Source organism: Triticum aestivum, chromosome 1A, assembly GCF_018294505.1.
Source record: "Triticum aestivum cultivar Chinese Spring chromosome 1A, IWGSC CS RefSeq v2.1, whole genome shotgun sequence".
In the NCBI taxonomy this organism is placed as follows: Eukaryota; Viridiplantae; Streptophyta; class Magnoliopsida; order Poales; family Poaceae; genus Triticum; species Triticum aestivum.
This window is the reverse complement of record NC_057794.1, coordinates 20,152,506-20,172,920: the sequence shown is the minus strand read 5'-3', so window position 1 is coordinate 20,172,920 and position 20,415 is coordinate 20,152,506. Positions and strand designations below refer to the sequence as shown.

Here is a 20,415-nt window from a genome sequence, read left to right as displayed (position 1 = left end):
GTTTCTTCAATCAAAGAATAATGAGCTGAAATGCAATATTTCGGATGGTGGAAATGTATTTCAAGCATTAATTGAGTGTGATTTACAAGGTACTCCCTCCATTTCATATTACTCGTCGCTGATTTATTACAACTATGTACTAAATCATCGACAAGTAATATGAAACGGAGGGAGTATGTGTTTAAAGTACTCTTAGGAGGGGATTACACCACGAGAGAAACATGAAGGTCAACATGTTTCAAATATGAATCATGTATTCCGACGATGCAATGGAGTTGGGGGTTCTCTTATCGATTGGATTTGATCCGCATGAATCACTCTCTCCACATAGGCCAATCCTATTTCTCAAGAAGAAGAAAAGAAAACCTATCTTTGCTTGACATGTGGCAGTGCTAGGAGGCACTTGGGAAGAAAAATTGAGAGCTTGTAGCATCTCAGGCAGATGCCATAAAAGCTATATTTGAAGGGAATTAACCCTAACTTTTTTTTTGAGGGGTAAGACAGTAGGAGAGGCTCCTACTGTGTGTATATATTTCTACCTTTTGAAAAGGTTACATGTGAGTTACAGTAGTGTTACAAGGGGTGTTCGACCACACCCCCATCACATGGAGGGGGGGTCGTGGAGGAATAGAAAGAGGTTACTGTCTAGAAGGTACAAGGAGGGAATTAGGTAAGAGAGTTACAAAAAGTAGTTACAAATGTCCTCTGAGCCTCCTTTACCCTGTGTTGGAGGAGGCCAAAATCTCTCTTGAAACGTGTCAACCAAGAGCCAGTGCTGGGGTTGACCCTTCTGAAGTGTTTGTTATTGCGTTCTTTCCACAAACTCCATGCTGCTGTGAGAAAAATTTCCATGAAGAGAGGTCGATGCTCAGACTCATTGATTTGTGCGATCAGATCAAGTCTGGAGTCAAACTCAGGCCAGTCAATGCCAAGTTTCTCCCAACAAGCTTCACTGAAGGGGCAGGTAAAGATCATGTGGTCTACGGTTTCTTCAATATATTGTCCACACATAAGGCAGTCAAAGACTTCACCAATGTTGTAATGACAACGTTTCAGCATGTTCCTTGTGTTCAAACGATCGAGAAGGAGCAGCCAGCCGAAAACTTTGATTTTCATGGTGCTTTTGGAACGCCAGAGCAACCTGAAGGTTGGGTGCTTTGGGGCAAGTCTAAAACAGAATCTGTAGTAATCAGCCGCTTTGAACTCTATTTGCCCCCAGGTATAGTGCCAAACATCAGCGGTAGTCGTGGATGGGCGCATGTGGGTGGACAAGGACTGCAGGTCTCGAACTTCCAATAAGGCTTCGGGAGAAAGCTGCAGGTGGAAAAGATCATGCAGTGACGTGCTCTCCAAGACTACCCTAACTTAACTGGGAGATACACTAAATGTCTAACTCCTTAAATTTACAAGTTCACATCCTTTACATAAACACCCTTTAGACTATACTTCGGCCGAAGAAGGGCATCTCTCAAGATAAGTAGAGAGACGACCATGCTATCCACGACAACTGTCGCCGCCGCTCACCTCACGAGTCACCCCCCGGCCCATCCCGCTGCCCACAGTGCCTCCCCTTAGCCACGCCTCCCTTCCTCAATGTCTCCGGCGAGATTACGACAAACATTTTTTTTTACCTTTTTCGCCTTTCCAGACGTTTCTGACCATTGTGGTGCTTCTTCTCAGCGTCAACGGCTCGACGGCGCCCTACCCGTTGTTGCCGACCACCAACAGAGCAACGGCATGAACTGTCAAATCCTATGGACTAGAAACATCACATGTAGAGAAACATGGTAGCCCATGCCGATTCCAGTGATTTCTTGAGTTTTGGACCACATCATCGTGCCAATAGGAGAAGGAAGATGCGAAGAACTCATTCTGAACAACAGGTGTCCAAACCATGGCCTGTGAAGTACGAATTCACCTACTTTCTCGATTCCATCTTCGCATGTGTACATCGCGCTCGACGAGCCTTATCCATTTACTTTTGCGGATCATCTGTTCTAAGCCCTAGCTAGCTGATGTACATCATCTAGTGGCGAGAGTCGTCGGTGGCCACGTGAAAGGGAGAAAAAGAAAGAAGGAAGAAGGAAGAATGAAGAAAAAGATGAAGAGAACTTTTGGTCAAGTTGGTTTGACGGATTAAGTTTAATAGATCTGCTAGATGAAGAAAAGTTTAATCCCTTAAATAAATTAAATTATTAGCATAAGGCGGGTTTTTTTTTCTGAAAAGGAGGATGACCCTCGGCCTCTGCATCTGGGCGTTGCATGCAGCCATCTTATTAATTATTCATAAAAACCTTTAAAAGTTATACATCAGTAAGACTGAAGCCACCATTCATGGCAACATCTGTCGCAACTCCTAAACTCTTGATGAAGGGGTGCCGAAAGTCCGAGTCAAATACCAAATATACCTCGCGCCAAAACCTAACATCTAAAGCTGGAGGCCCCAGCCAAGCCATAATGCCAGGTCTGGGGCACATATCGGTCTGGCGCACTCTCAGCAGGCACCGCACGCGTACGCTGCAGAGGACGTCACCACCGTCTTTCACTGATCCATCTTCAGAGCAAGTACTGATGCATCGACATTGCCATGCCTACCGTCGATGCCACCATGACGCCAGACAGTGCCCCTGCCCTGCGTGAGTCCATCATCTCACGTCCGTCGTCGAGACCCTGATGTGCCATGCCACTGAGACACACCGTCGTCGACGCGGTAGATGTACACTGCTCCACTCTCTGCGTCCTCCATCCAGCAGCTCCTCCAAAACAATGCCCTCACGAGGGAGAGCGACACCGAGAGCACCGCCATCGTCCAATCCGGGATAGTCAGATCTGGGGTTTTCCCCGGAGCATATCGAGTGGGTAGAAGGTGGCTGCAATGGCAATGCCTTCAACAAGGTAGCAAGCCATAGATGTCGCACCTGCCATGACCGTAATCCGAGCTCGATTTCACTGGCAGCTATGCCTTCCCAACTCGCCGCCGGGACTAGATGTGGGACCAAGAGGTCCGCCACAACCAGTCGGCATACCAACTCCGGCGGAGGAGTAGGCCATCACTGCCATGTTTGGGCCGCTACCTGAGGCTTCCTCATGCTGCAGGACTAACCCAGGAGCACCTCCGCATACCACCGTCGGAGCCGTTAAGATGCAGAAGGGGCAATCAAGTGTAGGTTGCGCGCGCCCAAATCCATTTGGGCCCAGATCGGGCCCGCCTGCAGCACGTCGCGGCCACCCACTGCCGTCTACACCGCTCGTCGCCGCAAGCACGTCGAGCCATGCTGGCCGCCGCAACCCTGCAGCACTGCTGTCGAAGAGGCCGGGACGGGCACCGCTGCCGCGATCCAGATCGTCGACCGAGGAGATCCGCCACCGCCGCGCCGCGCAGGCTTTGCCCGGTGATGACCTCGGCGGCAGCGGGAGGAGAGGCGTCGCAGGGAGGACTGTTGGCGGCCGGCGTTGAGAGACCCCGTGTGGAACGGCGCGGCCGTGAGAGCTTGGGTCGGGAGCCTTTCTAGGGTTGAGAGTTTTAGGTCGTGAATGAAAAGGCATATGCTTTTTCATTATACGATTATAGGTTAGGAGCTCTGCTGGAAATCTATATCTATACCTACTAATAAAGCAATGTGCGTTTCTCCGATTTTTTCATCCGTTCACCGCCAAAAGATTATTTTTTCCCTATATCCGAGGTGGTACTAAACTTTCGTACTCCATCTGTTGGCAAAGGAAAAATGATTTATGCAGAATTTCGTACATGGGTTGCGCGCCTATGGCCGAGCTGGGTTACGGACCTTCACAGATCTGGCGTTCAATTCTGGATGGACGCGATATCCTTTCACAGGGGGTCATTAGAAGAATTGGGGACGGAAAAACCACGGAGATCTGGTCGCAAAATTGGATTCCAAGGGCTAGTGTCAAGAGGCCCATCGCTTCTTTACAGCAGAACCCGCCGATGAAGGTGGCACAGCTGATTGATGCTACTTCTGCTTCGTGGAAGGAGGACTTGGTTAGGTCGACGTTCACTCATTTTGATGCTGAGGAAATTTTGCGAATCCCACTGTGTACACGTAATGTGGACGACTTCTGGGCCTGGCATGAGGAGAGCAGGGGGGGTTTCAGTGTGCGATCGGCATACAGAATGATTATAAGAACAAAATTGCACCGGGAAGCATGGCTAAATGAAGAGGAGGGAGCGTCCAATGACCAGCAAGAGCAGAATAAATGGAGCAGCATTTGGCATATACAGGTACCTTCTAAACTGCACATGTTTGTGTGGCGTTTGGCCCGTCAGTCCATGCCAACCGGAACACTTTTGAAGCATCGTAACATGGCGACAGAGGAGACTTGCCTTATCTGTGGTGCGGTTGATACTTGGAGACATACTCTACTAACTTGCCCCATGGCGAGCAGCATATGGGCCTTGGGGCCGGAAGATTTGGTGCAACAGTTGGTGGAGAGGCAGGAAATCAATCCAAAAGAGTGGATGTTTGCTTTACATGAAATATTAGACAGCAACAATTTTGTGAGGTTAATTGTTACCATATGGGCCATCTGGGGAGCACGAAGAAAGGCGATTCATGAGGACATTTTCAAATCACCTAGTGCTACAGATGGTTTCATTAGTAGTTACCTCGCAGATCTTCAGGTTGTCAATGGCATAACAAAAAGACCGGCAACGGTGGTGCAAGCAAGACCGACACAATGGCAGGCTCCGATTGAGAGGTGTGTCAAGGTGAATGTAGATGCAACGGTTTTTGGTCAAGCAAGATTCGGAGCTGTGGCGGCGGTATGCAGAAGCTCGGACGGAACGTTCCAAGGAGCCTCTACGATGTTTTTCAGGTATATTGTTGATCCCCAGACACTCGAGGCACTGGCCATCAGGGAGGCTTTAGCTTTGTCAGATGATTTATATCAGAGGAGGATACATGTTGCATCTGACTGCAAGGTGGTGGTTGACGATCTGAAGGAGGAAAACTCATCGGGTTATGGTGCCATTATACATGAGATAGTTCGCCGATCGAATGATTTTGAGATATGTAAATTTAGTCATGAGTTTAGGAGCTCGAATGTTGAAGCTCACAACTTAGCGAAGCATGCTTTATCCCTCGGGGTTGGCCGCCATGTTTGGTTAGGGCACCCCGCAGAACTTTCGTTCGTCCGTGTAAACATTGTGACATCTTAATAAAAGCTTCGCGAGGTTGTCTCAAAAAAAAAAATTCTATTTCCCACTCAATGCGGAAACTAATTTAAACTACGCACAGGGCGCCCAAGACTCGGCAGCTCATTTTTTTATGTGTTCCTATTGCAAGTCTATTTTATCCATTTTTTCAGAAATTCAAAAATTTTAAAAAATGTTCGCAATTGTAATTTTTCAATTTTTATTCAAAATTTCGTAAAAAAATACAAACTACAAAAATGTGTTCCTACTCTGCAAAATGTTTGGATTTTTTTGTCATGCCAAAATTTATTCAAATAAAAATTACAAAAATACTCCCATTTTTCAAGAAATGTTTGTATTTTTCAAAAATTGTTCAACATCTAAACAAATGAATTTTAAAAATGTTTCAAATTCAAAAAATATTCTTGTTTTAACAATATGTTTAAAAATTGAAAATAAAGTTCGAATTAAAGAAACACATTTTCTAAAAAAAATCTGCATTTTTATAAGAAGGTTCATGTCTTTAAGAAATGTATGTGCATTTCAGGAAATGTTCTGTTCAAATATTTGTTCTTGATTTGTTCAAAAATGTTTGGAATTTTCAAAAAAAAAACATCCATAATTTGGAAAATTGTTCAAGTTGCCAAGTATATTCGGTAGTTCATGTTATGAATTCCAGAATTGTGTTCCTATTTAAATATGTTTGAAATTATAATTTTTTCTCATTCCGATTTTTTTTCAGACTATAAAATATTATTCCCATTTTTTGAATTTTTTTGGGTTTTTCAAAAAATAATTCAAGATTTAAAAAATGTTACAAATTAGAATTATTGTTTTAGTGATGTGTTCAAAAATTGAAAATAATATTTGCATTAAAAGACACATTTCTAAATTTCTTCTATATGTTCAAAATATTTTCCTGTTTCCAAAAATTGTTCACAACTTAGAAAAACATATTTTTATAAAACGTTCATGTTTTAAGAAATGTTTGTGGATTTCAACAAATGTTCCATTCAATTTTTTGTTCGTCATTTTAAAAATGCGTGTAATTTGGAAAATTTTCATGTTGCCATGTATATTTGGATTTCATAGTTATCGGTTTTTGAATTTTTTTTAAAAAAGTGTCGAATCTCGCATTGCATTATATTCTTTTATATTTATGCTGACCATTGGTTAGCAGAACACGTTTGTTTGAGTGGCTAGCAACATGTGGTCGGGTCTTTGAGGTCGTGAGGTCGATCACTCCCATATTGGGCCTGCTCTGCATCCGGCGCATCGAGTTAAGTCGGCTTGTTCAGAATAAGGGACACCATAAGTTATTGACAGTGGTAGCTTCCATGTGCCAATAAAAAAAAAATGCTGATTAATTATAATTGAAACAAATTATAGGCATGTGTCAATAAAAAAGAATATACTAGTTTGGCCCTAATTAAAGGGTGCCATGTTGAACTAGAGAATACGGATATGTGAGGGTCTTGATTCATTCTTATATTGAGCTAGAGGCATATAATTTTATTATCTCGTTGCAACGCACGGGCATATGTGCTAGTGCTTTTACAATATCTGAAGGCAGAGGTGCATCGAACAAGGCAACATGCTAGAATGAAAAGGCTTTGTTTGTGCATGGAGTGCATACTCTGCACATCACTTCCCGAGTTCTGTATGTATGACAGAAATCATAATGCATTGACAGCATGCGAATAGCAGTGCATGGGCTACATGCAAATGGCAGGAGAAGAGGCGATGCCACACGGATTAAGACCCATGTAATTGTGAAGGCTTGTTTTGTTTGCTTCCTAGATTAGGTTCAAGGAAGTGATGCAAATATTTTAAGTCGTTCTGTTTGGATGTATGCATGTATCCTGCGCGAGAGATATTGATAGCAGTGCATGAGGATGTTCCAGTTTCTTTGGAGATGAAAGGATATTATTCTCGTTGGAGTAGTACATATCACGAAGTTGCGGTAAAAAATCTCGGAAGAACAATTAGTCACAAATTACTTTAAATGCCTTTGTATTTTCCATCTATTAGTAATCTTTGTTTTCTACTGGATTATGTAACTTTTAGGGCTTTCTCCAGAAATTTTCTTAATACAAACTGATATGCAATTTGGTGGACGTCTGAGAAAAAAACTTGCGTTGACAGTGTAAGCGATTATTTACAAAATATATTATACATTTTCATCTATTTGGATAACTGTTTGCCTAAAATCTAAAAAGTGAATACGCACTATTTGGAGACAACGAGCGGCCGCGCTTCCTAGCCATGCATGAGTTGTTTTTTGTCTGCTAGTGCATGTCATTATCAGTATTTAATAGTTCGATTTGAAAAAAACAGCTTCACATACAATTATTTTGGTTTTCCAAATTTTTAAAAAGCCATATCTGTCAAAACGCGCGTCAGAATTCAGATCCGTCTTCACTGTTGAATTCTTTGCGACGAGATCTTTAAAACTAAATCCCACATGGGTATGTTTCAACGAAATTTTTTTATGCCAACTTTGGTGCTATATTGTGCAACTTCAGTACTGTTTTGTGCAGCTTTAGTACTACATGGTGCAATTTTTTTTAACCCAGTTTTTTGAAGCTGCATCCACAATAGTTGTAGTTGCACACATAGTAGTCCTAGTTGGCACATGTACTTGCACAATCTGGTCCGCATAGTCGCATATGAATTGTCATAGTTTGTAATGTAGTCTAGTTGCACACACATTGATATTTAGTTGGCTTGTAACGTAGTCCAGTTGCACACACATTGATGTCTAGCTGGCATGAAGACTAGTTGCACACACATATGCTTAGTTGGCTTGTAATATAGTCTAGTTGCACACATATATGCTTAGTTGGCTTGTAATATAGTCTAGTTGCACACACATTGATGTTTAGTAGGCAGGGCACTAGTTGCACACACGTATGAGCAATTGACGCGACAATGTAGTCTAGTTGCACATAAATTGATATTTAGTTGACAGGACTATTGGCACACACATACTCAGTTGGCGCGGCAATGTAGTTTAGTTGCACACACATTGATGTTTAGTTGTCACGACTATTGGCACACACATATGCCCAGTTGGCGCGGTATGTAGTCTAGTTACACAGACATTGATGTTTAGTTGGCAAGAAGACTAGTTCGTCGAAACATCCTCATGTGGGATCTACTTTTGAAGAGCACGTCGCGAGGGTTTCAACAGTGAAAACGAATCTTAATTTCGATGCGCGGTTTAAAAGTTATGGTTTTTAAGAAAAAAATGAAAACATGAATTAAATGTGTTCACATTCATTCACATGTATGATTTGCAATTATTTATTCTCTTCACATATATTCACACCTGTTTACTTTTTTTAATATGAGTCAGGGAGACAAAAACTTACCTTTTTCGGCAGGCCACCACGGAGGGCTAATGAGCAGCCGGCCGCGGGTTAGACGTGTCCAACTGTTTATTGGTAGCATTTTCTCTCTCCAGAATGCAACATAGTCTTACTTGGTAGAAGTCTTCTAACAAACTAGAAATCATATCTACTATAGGAATTTAGCAAACACAAAAAACAATAAATTAATCCCCATCTGTACACATTTTCAAAAGATCACAACGATTCTTGTATTACGTAAAACACTTGTCAACGCAAGAAAACCATAGTTCTTGCCAAACTGCAAATAGAATCCTGGGTGCCAATGCACCAATGTAAAAGACAAAAGAAAACACAAATGTGAAATAGTTCAGTATATTATGTTCCAGCACTACTGTCCTAATTAAAGTCTAAACTCATCAAAAATAATCTATGAAATCTGTGCTTAGCCTGTTGAAGTCGTGGGCTTCTTCGAACCGTTTTTCAAACAAGAGACCTCTTTGCTTTTTCCTCTTTTGCAATAAAGTCAATGCACTTGTTCTTCAACTCGAGGCAATTGTACATGTCAGCGCAAGCTTGAATATCCGTAACTGTATCCATTGACACATTATCCCATAACTTTTGGACACACATAAGCTCAGTGGCGGATCCAGAATTTGAAGTTACCCAGGGCAGACTTGTATAGAAAACAAAATTTTGAAGACACAATGCAATGAAAGAAGACAATAAAATTAATTGGCCAAGTAGTATGGATCCAGACTAGACGATCAATACAATTAATATTTTAAAGTAGTTACATTCTCAAGCCAAAATATATATAACGCAACAAAAAATTCATATAAGGTCTGCTTCATCTTCTTAGGTTCATATGCCATCAAATTTGGTAATTAACTTCCAAGAATTTGGCCAAAATAACAAGAAATAAAAAAAAATAGAAGCATGAGAGTAGACGAAGATTAGGGGAGAATGAACGAACTTGCTGCTTGTTCTCTCTGCTGGCTGATCGCTTGTAGATTTAAGCGGGCGCTTGGCTGTGGCGATGCTGCCTCTCGCGCAGACGGCCGCAGGAACATGTAGGTTCCTCCTTTTCCCCGTCGAGCGGCATCTGTTGGGGAAGGAGCTGGGCAGCGCCGCGGCGAGTTTGCGGACCGGCGACGTAGGGCACCGCATCATGGAGGCGAGGCGGCGTGATCGCGCAATACATCTCGGTGGAGTTTTTTAGGGGTCCTATCGACAGAATTGGGAAGGCCAGAACTTTACAAAAAATAATGGGCTCACGCTATTGGGCCTTAGTCATTGGCCCATCTTACATTACAATTTACAGACGAATCGTCATCTTCTCATCTTCCTCCTCGTAACTTCCTCCTCTACGATTGAACCTACAGGTTACACGAGAGCTGCTCTCTCCCATGGCGGCCATTGGAAAAACCAGTAGGGGTATCCTAGGTTTAGAAAATTTACCCGGGGCGACCGCCCCTACACGACCCCACACTGGATCCGCCCATGCATAAGCTTTAGCCGGTCTAGTGCGTACCAGTCTGCAGCGGCGAGTAAATCAAACAATACCTCGTTGGAAAGGTTATCCTCTGTTGTAGGAAACTCATCCGTGTATATGAACCTAAGAATACGTTTGAATGTTGAAGGTGTGATATCGTGCAGCGTGATGGATCCCATTGTAGCTTCAGCCATGAACCCAAAAAGCTCTGCCTTGAAGACGGGTGAGCGGGCTGTAAGAATCACTCGGTTCACGGGGAGTTTCTCGCTGTCGACAGTAAATGACACGTCCGTCCCATATGCCTGATCCAGTAAGCAGCCGAGATGGTTCTTGATGTCGGATGGCGGCACGGTGACATGAGGGGTAGTATAACGCGTGACCATGATGGTGCATACGAACGTGATGTGTCCTTCAATAACATAGTTTTCCTCGAGGACCGTTCTTTCCACAAACCGACGCCACCCCCAGTCGTCAAGGTTGGCGGGGTCGCCCATGAATGTGAACTTGTGAAGGTAAGTCTTTACTTGTATTTCTGATAGATTGTCATCTCTATCCTTTATGAAGGCGACGAAGTTGGAGCGTACTGGAATCACCCATGTGCTCAAGGAAGATGGAAACGTAATTTCCTATGTCGTTTTTGGAGTAGAACACGGGTCCCCGCGGGTAACAGTCGATCCTCCACAGGTGTTGGCCGACGGAGACGACCTCGCCGATGGCAAGGTGCTTGACTTGCTCGTAGTTTAGCTTGAAGTGGAGGGAAGCAGAATCCACGGCAGTGGTGGTCGTCGACGCCGGCGGTACTGGTATTCTTGTGCTTTCTTTTTTACTCACTGTATATGATCATATCGAACAGTTAAGTACACCAGTTCTCAAACCTGGAGATCGAAAGAAAAGATTAGACACTACTAGACGATCCAAACGAGAGGGCACTCACTGGCGGCTGGCTATCGGCCAGAGTTGGCGGTGGCCGTCGGTGGTGATGCTGCTCTACCGGCCGTGCTTGTCGCCGCGGTCCTTGCCGGAGCCGTCGTCCACCAGATGTTTGGGCTCGCTCCTGGGTCCCTAGAGTTCGATCTATTATCGTCCCCAACGTATTGCGCCTTTTCTGCAGAGTCCTATTGTACCATGCGATCAGACCATTTATCGTTAAGATTCTTTGGGTTTATTTCCAGGTATATCTTTTTTTATTTGTTTGAATTGCTTACCGCATGTGTCACGTGGTAGGTATATCTCTTGTATGTATCTATACCATGTTTATATACGAGATAATCCAACGGCAGGAGCGCAAGAAGAAGAAGAAGGTTCAACAGCGGCGGCGCGAGCTTGAGAGGAAGCATGAGGCTCACCCCAACTGTGGTGGGGGCCACGGAGACCCAATGGCCAAGAAGCCGCGTGCGCCTGCAGATCCACTGGCGGTGGCGCTGCCCTGTGCGTCCAAGGGTACGGCGGAGAAGCCCATCACAGTGGAGGAGGCACTGGATATCGAGTGCTTCAAGTGCGGGCGCCGTAGCAATAGCAATAAACTAAATGATCATAGTGCTAAGCCAACGAATGGGTCAAGTCAATCACATCATTTTCTAATGATATGATCACGGGATCAAATGACAACTCATGTCTATGGGTAGGAAACTTAATCATCTTTGATTAATGAGCTAGTCAAGTAGAGATATACTAGTGACACTCTGTTTGTCTATGTATTTACACATGTACTAAGTTTCCGGTTAATACAATTCTAGCATGAATAATAAACAATTATCATGATATAAGAAAATATAAATAACAACTTTATTATTGCCTCTAGGGCATATTTCCTTCAATAATTTATATCTCATCACATCTTGACCATATCAGATCACAACATACCCTGCAAAAACAAGTTAGACGCCTTTTACTTTATTGTTATAAGTTTTACATGGCTACTACGGGCTTCTAGCAAGAATCGTTCTTACCTACGCATCAAAACCACAACGATTTTTTGTCAAGTGTGCTGTTTTAACCTTCAACAAGGACCAGGAGTAGTCAAACTCGATTCAAGTAAAGTTGGAGAAATAGACACCCACTAGCCACCTGTGTGCGAAGCACGACGGTAGAACTAGTCTCATGAACGCGGTCATGTAATGTCGGTCTGGACCGCTTCATCCAACAATACCGCTAAATCAAAGTATGACCTGCTGGTAAGCAGTATGACTATTATCGCTCACAACTCTTTGTGTTCTACTCGTGCATATAACATCTACGCATTGACCTGGCTCAGATGCCACTGTTGGGGAACATAGCATTTCAAAAAAAAAATTCCTACAAACACGCAAGATCTATATAGGAGAAGCATAGCAATGAGATGGGAGAGTGTGTCCACGTACCCTCGTAGACCGAAAGCGGAAGCGTTTAGTAACGCGGTTGATGTAGTCGAACGTCTTCGTGATCCAACCGATCAAGTACCGAACGCACGACACCTCCGCGATCTGCACATGTTCAGCTCGGTGACGTCCATCGAACTCTAGATCCAGCTGAGGCCGAGGGAGAGTTTCGTCAGCACGATGGCGTGGTGACGGTGATGATGAAGTTACCGACGCAAGGTTTCTCCTAAGCACTAGGACATTATGACCGAGGTGGAAAACTGTGGAGGGGGGCACTGCACACGGCTAAAGATCAACTTGTGTATCTATGGGGTGCCCCCTTCCCCCGTATATAAAGGAGGGAGGAGGAGGAAGGTCGGCCACAAGGGGCACGCCCAAAGGGGGGATTCCTACTCCTAGTAGGAGTAGGTTTCCCCCTTTCCTAGTACAAGTAGGAGAAGAAGGAAGGAGAGGAGAGGGAGAAGGAAAGAGGGGGGCGCCGCCCCCTCCCTAGTCCAATTCGGACCAGCCCATGGGGGGCGCGCGGCCTCCCCTTGTGGCCCTTCTCTCCTTTCCACTAAGGCCCAATACTTCCCCCGACGAATTCCCATAACTCTCCGATACTCCGAAAAATACCCGAACCACTCAGAACCTTTTCGATATCCGAATATAGCCTTCAATATATCGATCTTTACGTCTCGACCATTGCGACACTCCCCGTCATGTCTGTGATCTCATCTGGGACTCCGAACAAACTTTGGTCATCAAATCACATAACTCATAATAAAAATCGTCGTCGAACGTTAAGTGTGCGGACCCTACGGGTTCGAGAACTATGTGGACATGACCGAGACACATCTGCGGTCAATAACCAACAGCGGAACCTGGATGCTCATATTGGCTCCTACATATTCTACGAAGATCTTTATCGGCCAAACCGCACAACAATATATGTTGTTCCCTTTGTCATCGGTATGTTACTTGCCCGAGATTCAATCGTCGGTATCATCATACCTAGTTCAATCTCATTACCGGCAAGTCTCTTTACTCGTTCCGTAATGCATCATCCTGCAACTAACTCATTAGTCACATTGCTTGCAAGGCATATAGTGATGTGCATTACCGAGAGGGCCCAGAGATACCTCTCCGACAATTAGAGTGACAAATCCTAATCTCGATCTATGCCAACTCAACAATCACCATCGGAGAAACCTATAGAGCATCTTTATAATCACCCAGTTATGTTGTGACGTTTGATAGCACACTAAGTGTTCCCCCGGTATTCTAGAGTTGCATAATCTCATAGTCATAGAAACATGTATAAGTCATGAAGAAAGAAATAGCAATAAACTAAACGATCATAGTGTTAAGCTAACAGATGGGTCTTTGTCCATCACATCATTCTCTAATGATGTGATCCCACATGTCTATGGCTAGGAAACTTAACCATCTTTGATTAACGAGCTAGTCAAGTATAGGCATACTAGGGACACTCTGTTTGTCTGTGTATTCACATATGTACTAAGTTTCCGGTTAATACAATTCTAGCATGATTAATAAACATTTATCATGATATAAGGAAATATAAATAACAACTTTATTATTGCCTCTAGGGCATATTTCCTTCAGATCGCACTTGTGTATCGCTATTTTCGAGATGTGATGATATTTGTGTTGAATGATGATGATGATGATGATGGTATGATGAGACTATTGTATGTCTATGATATGATGAGAATAGTGTATGTTTAGTATGATCCGATGAAACTATTGTATAGAGCCTGTATAAATACAACACAAATATGTAGAGGGGTGCGGATCAGCGAAAGTAGGAACATTAGCAGTAGCGCTGGAAATCACCTAGCAATAGCGCTGGCTTAGCAGCAGCGCTTCATATGGACAAGCGCTACAGATAGTTATCAGTAGCGCTGGTCCAGGCAGCGCTACTGCTAACAATACTTACCAGTAGCGCTACTGCTACAACTTAGCTGTAGCGCGGTAGCAGTAGCGCTGGACCTAGCGCTACTGCTATGCATATTTCAAGCGCTACTAGTAGGGTTTTCCCTAGTAGTGGTGGTGCAATTATATACTCCTCCCGCTGTGAGTTACAACATTGTGCAACGCCGTTGCAATCTGAATTAGCAACTTGTGTGGAAGGCATCTCCTTAGCCATCTAGTGGTCAGCTTTGCCAATCGTTATCCAGTCAGATTGCCCAGAGCTTATTCAGATGACCACTGATCAGGGAGACAACAGATCAATATATATGATGATGGTCCATGAGATTAAATCGTCACTTCGTCAGGATAATAGGGAGTTCATATTCAAGCATGTTAGGCGGGAGCAAAATGTTGTTAGCCACTTTTTTAGCAAACTATGGTAGAATACAGAAGTGCACTGCAGTGTGGCTTCAGTCTGGACCGGACGAGGTACCTAACCTATATAATGCAGACTTGGCCGCCGCTTGATGAATGGATTCTCTTTTTCCTCGCAAAAATTAAGAGCTAGGCAGACGCGAAGCAATGCACATGCGAGTTTTCAAGAATGGAAAAATGACATTCTATTCTTTTCCATCCAATATTTTTTTAGCAAGCTAACTTTTCTACGAGTCAGTGCATTTCTTGAGGATGTCAAAAACCAATTCTTCTACAATTTGTAGTCTATCTTTCTAATCATCCTCCACTGATATTCATTGGCAGTCTCTTCTCATTCATAGAATCACAAGAATAGCAGGGGTGTGCTAGCTAGGGTTTACAAGCAAAGCACATTGGGGGAAAGCATCTCTCACATGAACAGCCCCACAATCAAGCTCCATGTAATAACATCTCAGTTATTCTCTAATATCCCAGCTCACATGTAGGGCTTACAAAAATACCTACACAACCCATTTTTTTCTAGATGACCGCATATCCTCATATATATCCTCTTGATTGATGCATAGGTTGCTGAACACAGCCTCAATTTATAGACCCTTCAGTCATGCTTCCAGTATGCAATTCATGTACATGCATGGATGACATGCATGATGCCCACACACATGAAAATTACATGAATGTACTTTTCATTTTAGTAATCCACAATGCATACACGATGAGCTGCACGAAAGAGCTCATTATGTAGAGAAGATCAAGGGGGTCTTAGCGTCATCTAGCTAAATTCTAAATATACAAAACATTAGTGTGGGAAACTCTTGCACACTATATATGTCGATTACATTTTACATATCCTTGTTTCTGTAGACAAACTAGAGGATACTCCATACGTTGTTGTGGGAATTGAATGCAATATATGTCAATGAGATTGAAACATGAATATTTTAAATAATAATATGAAAGTAATAATAAAAATATACTCTCCCTGTAAAAATATATAGGGATCTAAAAGGTCTTATATTTTTTTTACAGATGGAGTACTATATAATATTTATTTTATATTTATAAAATATTTATTGAACTAAAATAATATGGATATACAAAGACGGAGATGCAAAAGAGAGATAGGGACCATTTTCATTACTGTTTTTTTAGGATAGACCATTTTCACTATTCACTTCGGCAGCTGCAGCCCAGGGACGTCTAAAGGCCGTGCAGTGCAGCCCACGAAGAGAATTCCCCATAGACGAACGACAGCTCGCGCCGCCGCCCGTGAAACCTAGCTCCGCCGCCGTTGGGAGCGCGACTCCAAGCCAGCACCACCGCCCCAAACCCTCCAAACAACAGCCAACAATGGCGGACTCTCCCTCCTTCCGCCGCCACCCGCTCCCCTTCTCGATCGACATCGTCCGCTGGCTCCCGTCCTCCGCCTCCTCCGGCCGCCACCTCGCGGCGGCCGTCCACGACCCCTCCGTGCCCGCCTCCTCGCGCCTCAGCCTCCTACCGCTCCACGACCCCGCCTCCCCGCTCGCCTCCCTCCCGCTCCCCTCCCGGCCCACGGCCCTCCGCTGCTCCCCTTCCGTCCTCGCCGCCGCCACCTCCTCCGGCTCCCTCCACCTCCTCCCCTCCTCCTTCGACACCGACTCGGCGGTGTCCGTCCCCGGCGGCGCGGGGTTCCATGTGGGGCCCGTGCGCGGGCTCGACTGCGGCGGCGAGGGGTGGGTGACGGCGGGGGAGGACGGGAGGGTGCACGTGGTGTCGGACGGCGGCGACGGCAGGGTGGTGGCCAGGAGGGTGTGGGATGGGAAGGGCATGTCAGGGTACGGGGCGGCGAGATGGGCCTCGTCGGCGGAGTTCGCCACCGGCGGCGCCGGCTGCGGCGTGCAGTGGTGGGACCGCAGGAAAGGGGACGCCGTGGTGGCGCAGTGCAAGGGCGTCTGGTGAGTGCCGGCTCTTGCACTTTCTGCTGCTTGGTTGATCGCTCGAAAGCGCTCAGTTTCCACCGATTATTCTGAAGTTCAGGGATCTATACTTCACTAGTTCTGTTATTGTCTGGGTATGGTTGGTTGGGAAATTTTATCTCAGTGGCAATGCATTGATACACGGATACTTCATTTCAACCAGATACCTATGTGTTCGTGTTATGGTCTCATGTCAAGATGATTATGTTTGGTAGCAGTTTGATTCAAAATATTATGTAAATGCTTGGAGGCTATTGCTCATTCTTTTTTTCATTTTATTCGTCGATCAGTAGCTACACATAAGCTTGCAGGTGCCAAACTTCATAAGCTGCAGTCATGTCTGCCTATGTTTGAAGCATATTGTACCACTAAGATATTCTCAAATGTGTGTGCTAGCTGGTTCTGGTTCTATTAAATGAGATGTGGAAAGTTTGGACGTCCGAGGATATTCAGACAATTTATGGCTTTTAGGTCCAAGTTTACTGGCGCAAGTCGTGTGGCTTCAGCTGTAGCCTCCCAGCAAATATATAGTTGTACGGTCAAGGTTCTTTCACGTGTTCTAATATGGCACTGATTGTAGTTCTTACAAATTTCAACTGGTGGCTGAACCAATAGTCTACTGTCGATATCTAGTCCACAATTGATACGCACATTCCTCTTTGAACTGTTCCTTCTCGACATCAGCTGTTCAAGATCATATCTGCTAACCTGTGATAAAATTTAAGAACTCAGAAATGATCATTGTCTTTGCGCTGTTAAACTTCATTTCATTGAGTTTTCATCATCCCGACTGCACCATGTAGTGCTATTTATGCTGACTTGATGAACTGTGATTTTTTAGGGGTCGTGGTGTCGCCACCGGCATGGTGCACTCCATTGATATACATCCATCAAGAAAGCATGTCTGTGTGGTATGGTCAATATCTCTCTTTACATGAACTGGCAAATGGCAAATGAATGTTCACTTCAGTTTACGCGTGGTAGTTAAATAAATCATCATTTTTACAATTTCCTATGAAATTTGTTAGCCTCGTGTTGACCATAAAACATAACCTCCATTCTTGTACATGAGGATATCCTCGTCGTATATGCCTAGGTGTCTGGACCGGATATGAGTACCTGCAAGAATCGTTGTTTTACACCCAGAGCATAGGCTGCCTAGGTCGGCGGTGCTAGGTATGGCCCTCTTAGTCTTGTGTACACCTGCCCCCTTATGGCCCGTTATATGGTATATATACACACAGGGATATGGTAGTGCGACTACCCATCGTAAGAACTCATGTATATAGCTGAAAGTCAAACAACTTAGTGTCAATGTACAGCAATATGACCAAATATTTTTGAGGGAATGCCATCATGGCTAGCCAGCAATATGACCAATTTGTAACATGAAATTCAGTAGGATAGAACATCCAACACTAAGTGAACATTTACGTCTATCCCCAAAACTTGCAAAATTCCAGTATTCGAAACAGGCCCTGATTTAGTTTATTGAGGCTGAGCAATCCTATGTCAATAAATCATCAATATACATAGGTAAATCAGTCTTCCATAAATAAATATTAGTCAAAAATAGTACAGAGGCAGCAGTTGTTATGAATAGCACCCCTTTTACTCTTTCAGAGTATATCAAGTACTATATGTTTTGGTTTGTATATAACAATTGAAGCCTTTTCAGAGGTAAAGGTGACCAATATCTTTGCAATATCCTTGGGTTGGATGCTTTTGCCAATTTCATCGTAATCCTCAGAAGCTATGCACATTGTTTCCATGTTAAGCTTATATTGTGCGTAACTCAAAAGATTGAAATGGAATTACCAAAGGGCTTAATAGTATTGTGCAACTTAGGGGCTGGATGCTGCTCTTTTGTTAAGCTTATACTGTAAAGGCACTAGCTGCACTTTGCTCTTAAAGTTTCACTTCCTACATTTACCAAAGAAGAGCGAGCTTTGAACAGAACTCTTTTTGCATGTGATAAACAACAATGAGCTGCAAGTGTTACTTACCTCAACTAAGGATGCTCTAATTTTTCATTGTGAAATATATTCAGAGTTGTTTTGACTACCTGACTTACAAAATATACGTAGTGGAATTGTTGGTTAGCCCAGCAGTGTCCAGCCCCTATGTTGCACATTCAGCATCTGTGGTTTGTATACGTGGCAAGTAAGCCTAGTAGTAACTGTGGGAGACTGGGCCTAGGAAGTGGTACGGATTAACTGCTGACTGTCGAGTGGCAAGGTGATTGAGCTGCACAACTTGGATCACAATGTTAAGTCTAGAGTACGTGTAACTGGCCAGATAGTTAGAAACGAATTAATGGGAGTGTTTAGATGAGCCATTACTACAAATATAAATCACTTCTGATTCTCTGATTTTTTGTAGGTGGGAGGCTCCTCAGGAACAATATTTGCTTGGGACCTACGCTGGGCACAGCAGCCAATACCACTCTCTGGTGTAGGCCTTGACGAAACGGCACAACCCGTGTGCGAGAGTGAGGTCTGGGAGGTTCTTTTTGACAACTACACACAGTCTTCTGATATTATCTCGTCTGTCTCAACAAGAATATTACCTGTGATGCTGTGCTCAGAGGATGGAATCCTTGCAATCGTCGAACAAGGTGAGACTTTACCCAGAAAGCATTGAATTAATGTGTCTATTGTTGACTTATTCCAATTGCTTATGATATGACAATTTTGTCACTAGATGAGAGGCCTCTTGAATTGCTTGCCGAGCCCTGTGCTATCAACTCCTTTGATATCGATCCTCAGAACCCTTCTGTAAGTTTGTCTGCTCCAGGTTGAAAACAGCAAGATTTTTCCTTCTTTCTTGTACTTGCTTTAATTTTCTCCTTGTGCTTCTACACAGGATGTCGTCTGTGCCCTGGAATGGGAATCGATTGGTGTGCTTACACGTGGAAGAGATGCAATGGCAGAGGAATGAATGCATTCACTCCCCAACAATTCTATTGAATTTCCATGCATAACTTTTTGTGATGGCCCGTGGCGTGACTACTCACGCTGTCCTTTTGTTGCTCATCAGCTATCAATGATGGAAGAGGCGTGCTCGGCGTGTATCATTTGCGGTTTTGTGTGAAATCACGGATCGTGTAAAACTTACTGTAACTCTGGATCATACTTAGCTGTGAATTGGTGTTCAGCATAGGTGAAATCGGAAGCTTACTTTTACTGTTCTAGCTCAGAACTTCTGCATACCGAATCTATGCTGTCGTAGTGGAGAAGTGTGTGATCTTTTGGATCCAGGCAAAGGCCTTGCACACGAATTTGGACCAAACTATTATTCTGTTTTGGTTGGGGTGCGCCTGTTCCAAGCAGTAGTGCAGCACTTGGACAACGCGTGAGAACCGCCAACAGGTGGATTCTCCCCCACAAAAAAGTTAACTTAATATATCATGGATCCGTAGATCCATGTATCAGATATTAAACTGATAAGAACAGATACTACATTTGATCTTAGCCAAGAGGCCGAGAAAGTTATGCTTTGATCGGTGTCCCTGGTTCTGGTTTTATTGCCCTCTGAACCGCCTAATCTCAGCTTCAAAACCGGTATGGGATTATTCCAACGAGTCGAAGCTACTACCTACTCGAAAATTAAATAAAACTGCCGACTCTTATTCTACGTTTGTCGGCCTGCGCTCGTCCAGCCAGCGACGACCCCAACGAGTAGATGACGGCCCAAATGCTGCCTGGCCCAATTTGTCATGACTTTATAATAATCCCAAGTCTTATCTAGC

The 20,415-nt window shown here is 44.0% G+C and overlaps 2 protein-coding genes and 1 non-coding gene across 3 annotated transcripts; 1 reads left to right on the top strand and 2 right to left on the bottom strand.

The window, feature by feature from the left end:
• Positions 1 to 8,985: 8,985 nt before the first annotated feature.
• LOC123075495 (BTB/POZ and MATH domain-containing protein 2-like) lies at positions 8,986 to 10,491 on the bottom strand. The gene is made up of 2 exons (XM_044498116.1): positions 9,988 to 10,491; positions 8,986 to 9,120 (listed from the first exon to the last, which is right to left on the bottom strand). The coding sequence occupies exons 1-2, from the start codon at positions 10,489 to 10,491 to the stop codon at positions 8,986 to 8,988; spliced, it is 639 nt and encodes a 212-aa protein (XP_044354051.1).
• Positions 10,492 to 15,925: 5,434 nt separating this feature from the next.
• Positions 15,926 to 19,849, top strand: LOC123187103 (nuclear pore complex protein NUP43). Its single transcript, XM_044598881.1, has 5 exons — positions 15,926 to 16,643; positions 17,506 to 17,575; positions 19,047 to 19,281; positions 19,368 to 19,441; positions 19,530 to 19,849. The coding sequence occupies exons 1-5, from the start codon at positions 16,057 to 16,059 to the stop codon at positions 19,602 to 19,604; spliced, it is 1,041 nt and encodes a 346-aa protein (XP_044454816.1). The 5' UTR covers positions 15,926 to 16,056; the 3' UTR covers positions 19,605 to 19,849.
• Positions 19,850 to 19,972: 123 nt separating this feature from the next.
• LOC123072096 (U2 spliceosomal RNA) lies at positions 19,973 to 20,159 on the bottom strand. Its single transcript, XR_006434836.1, has one exon. It is a non-coding gene; the product is annotated as a U2 spliceosomal RNA (small nuclear RNA).
• Positions 20,160 to 20,415: the final 256 nt, after the last annotated feature.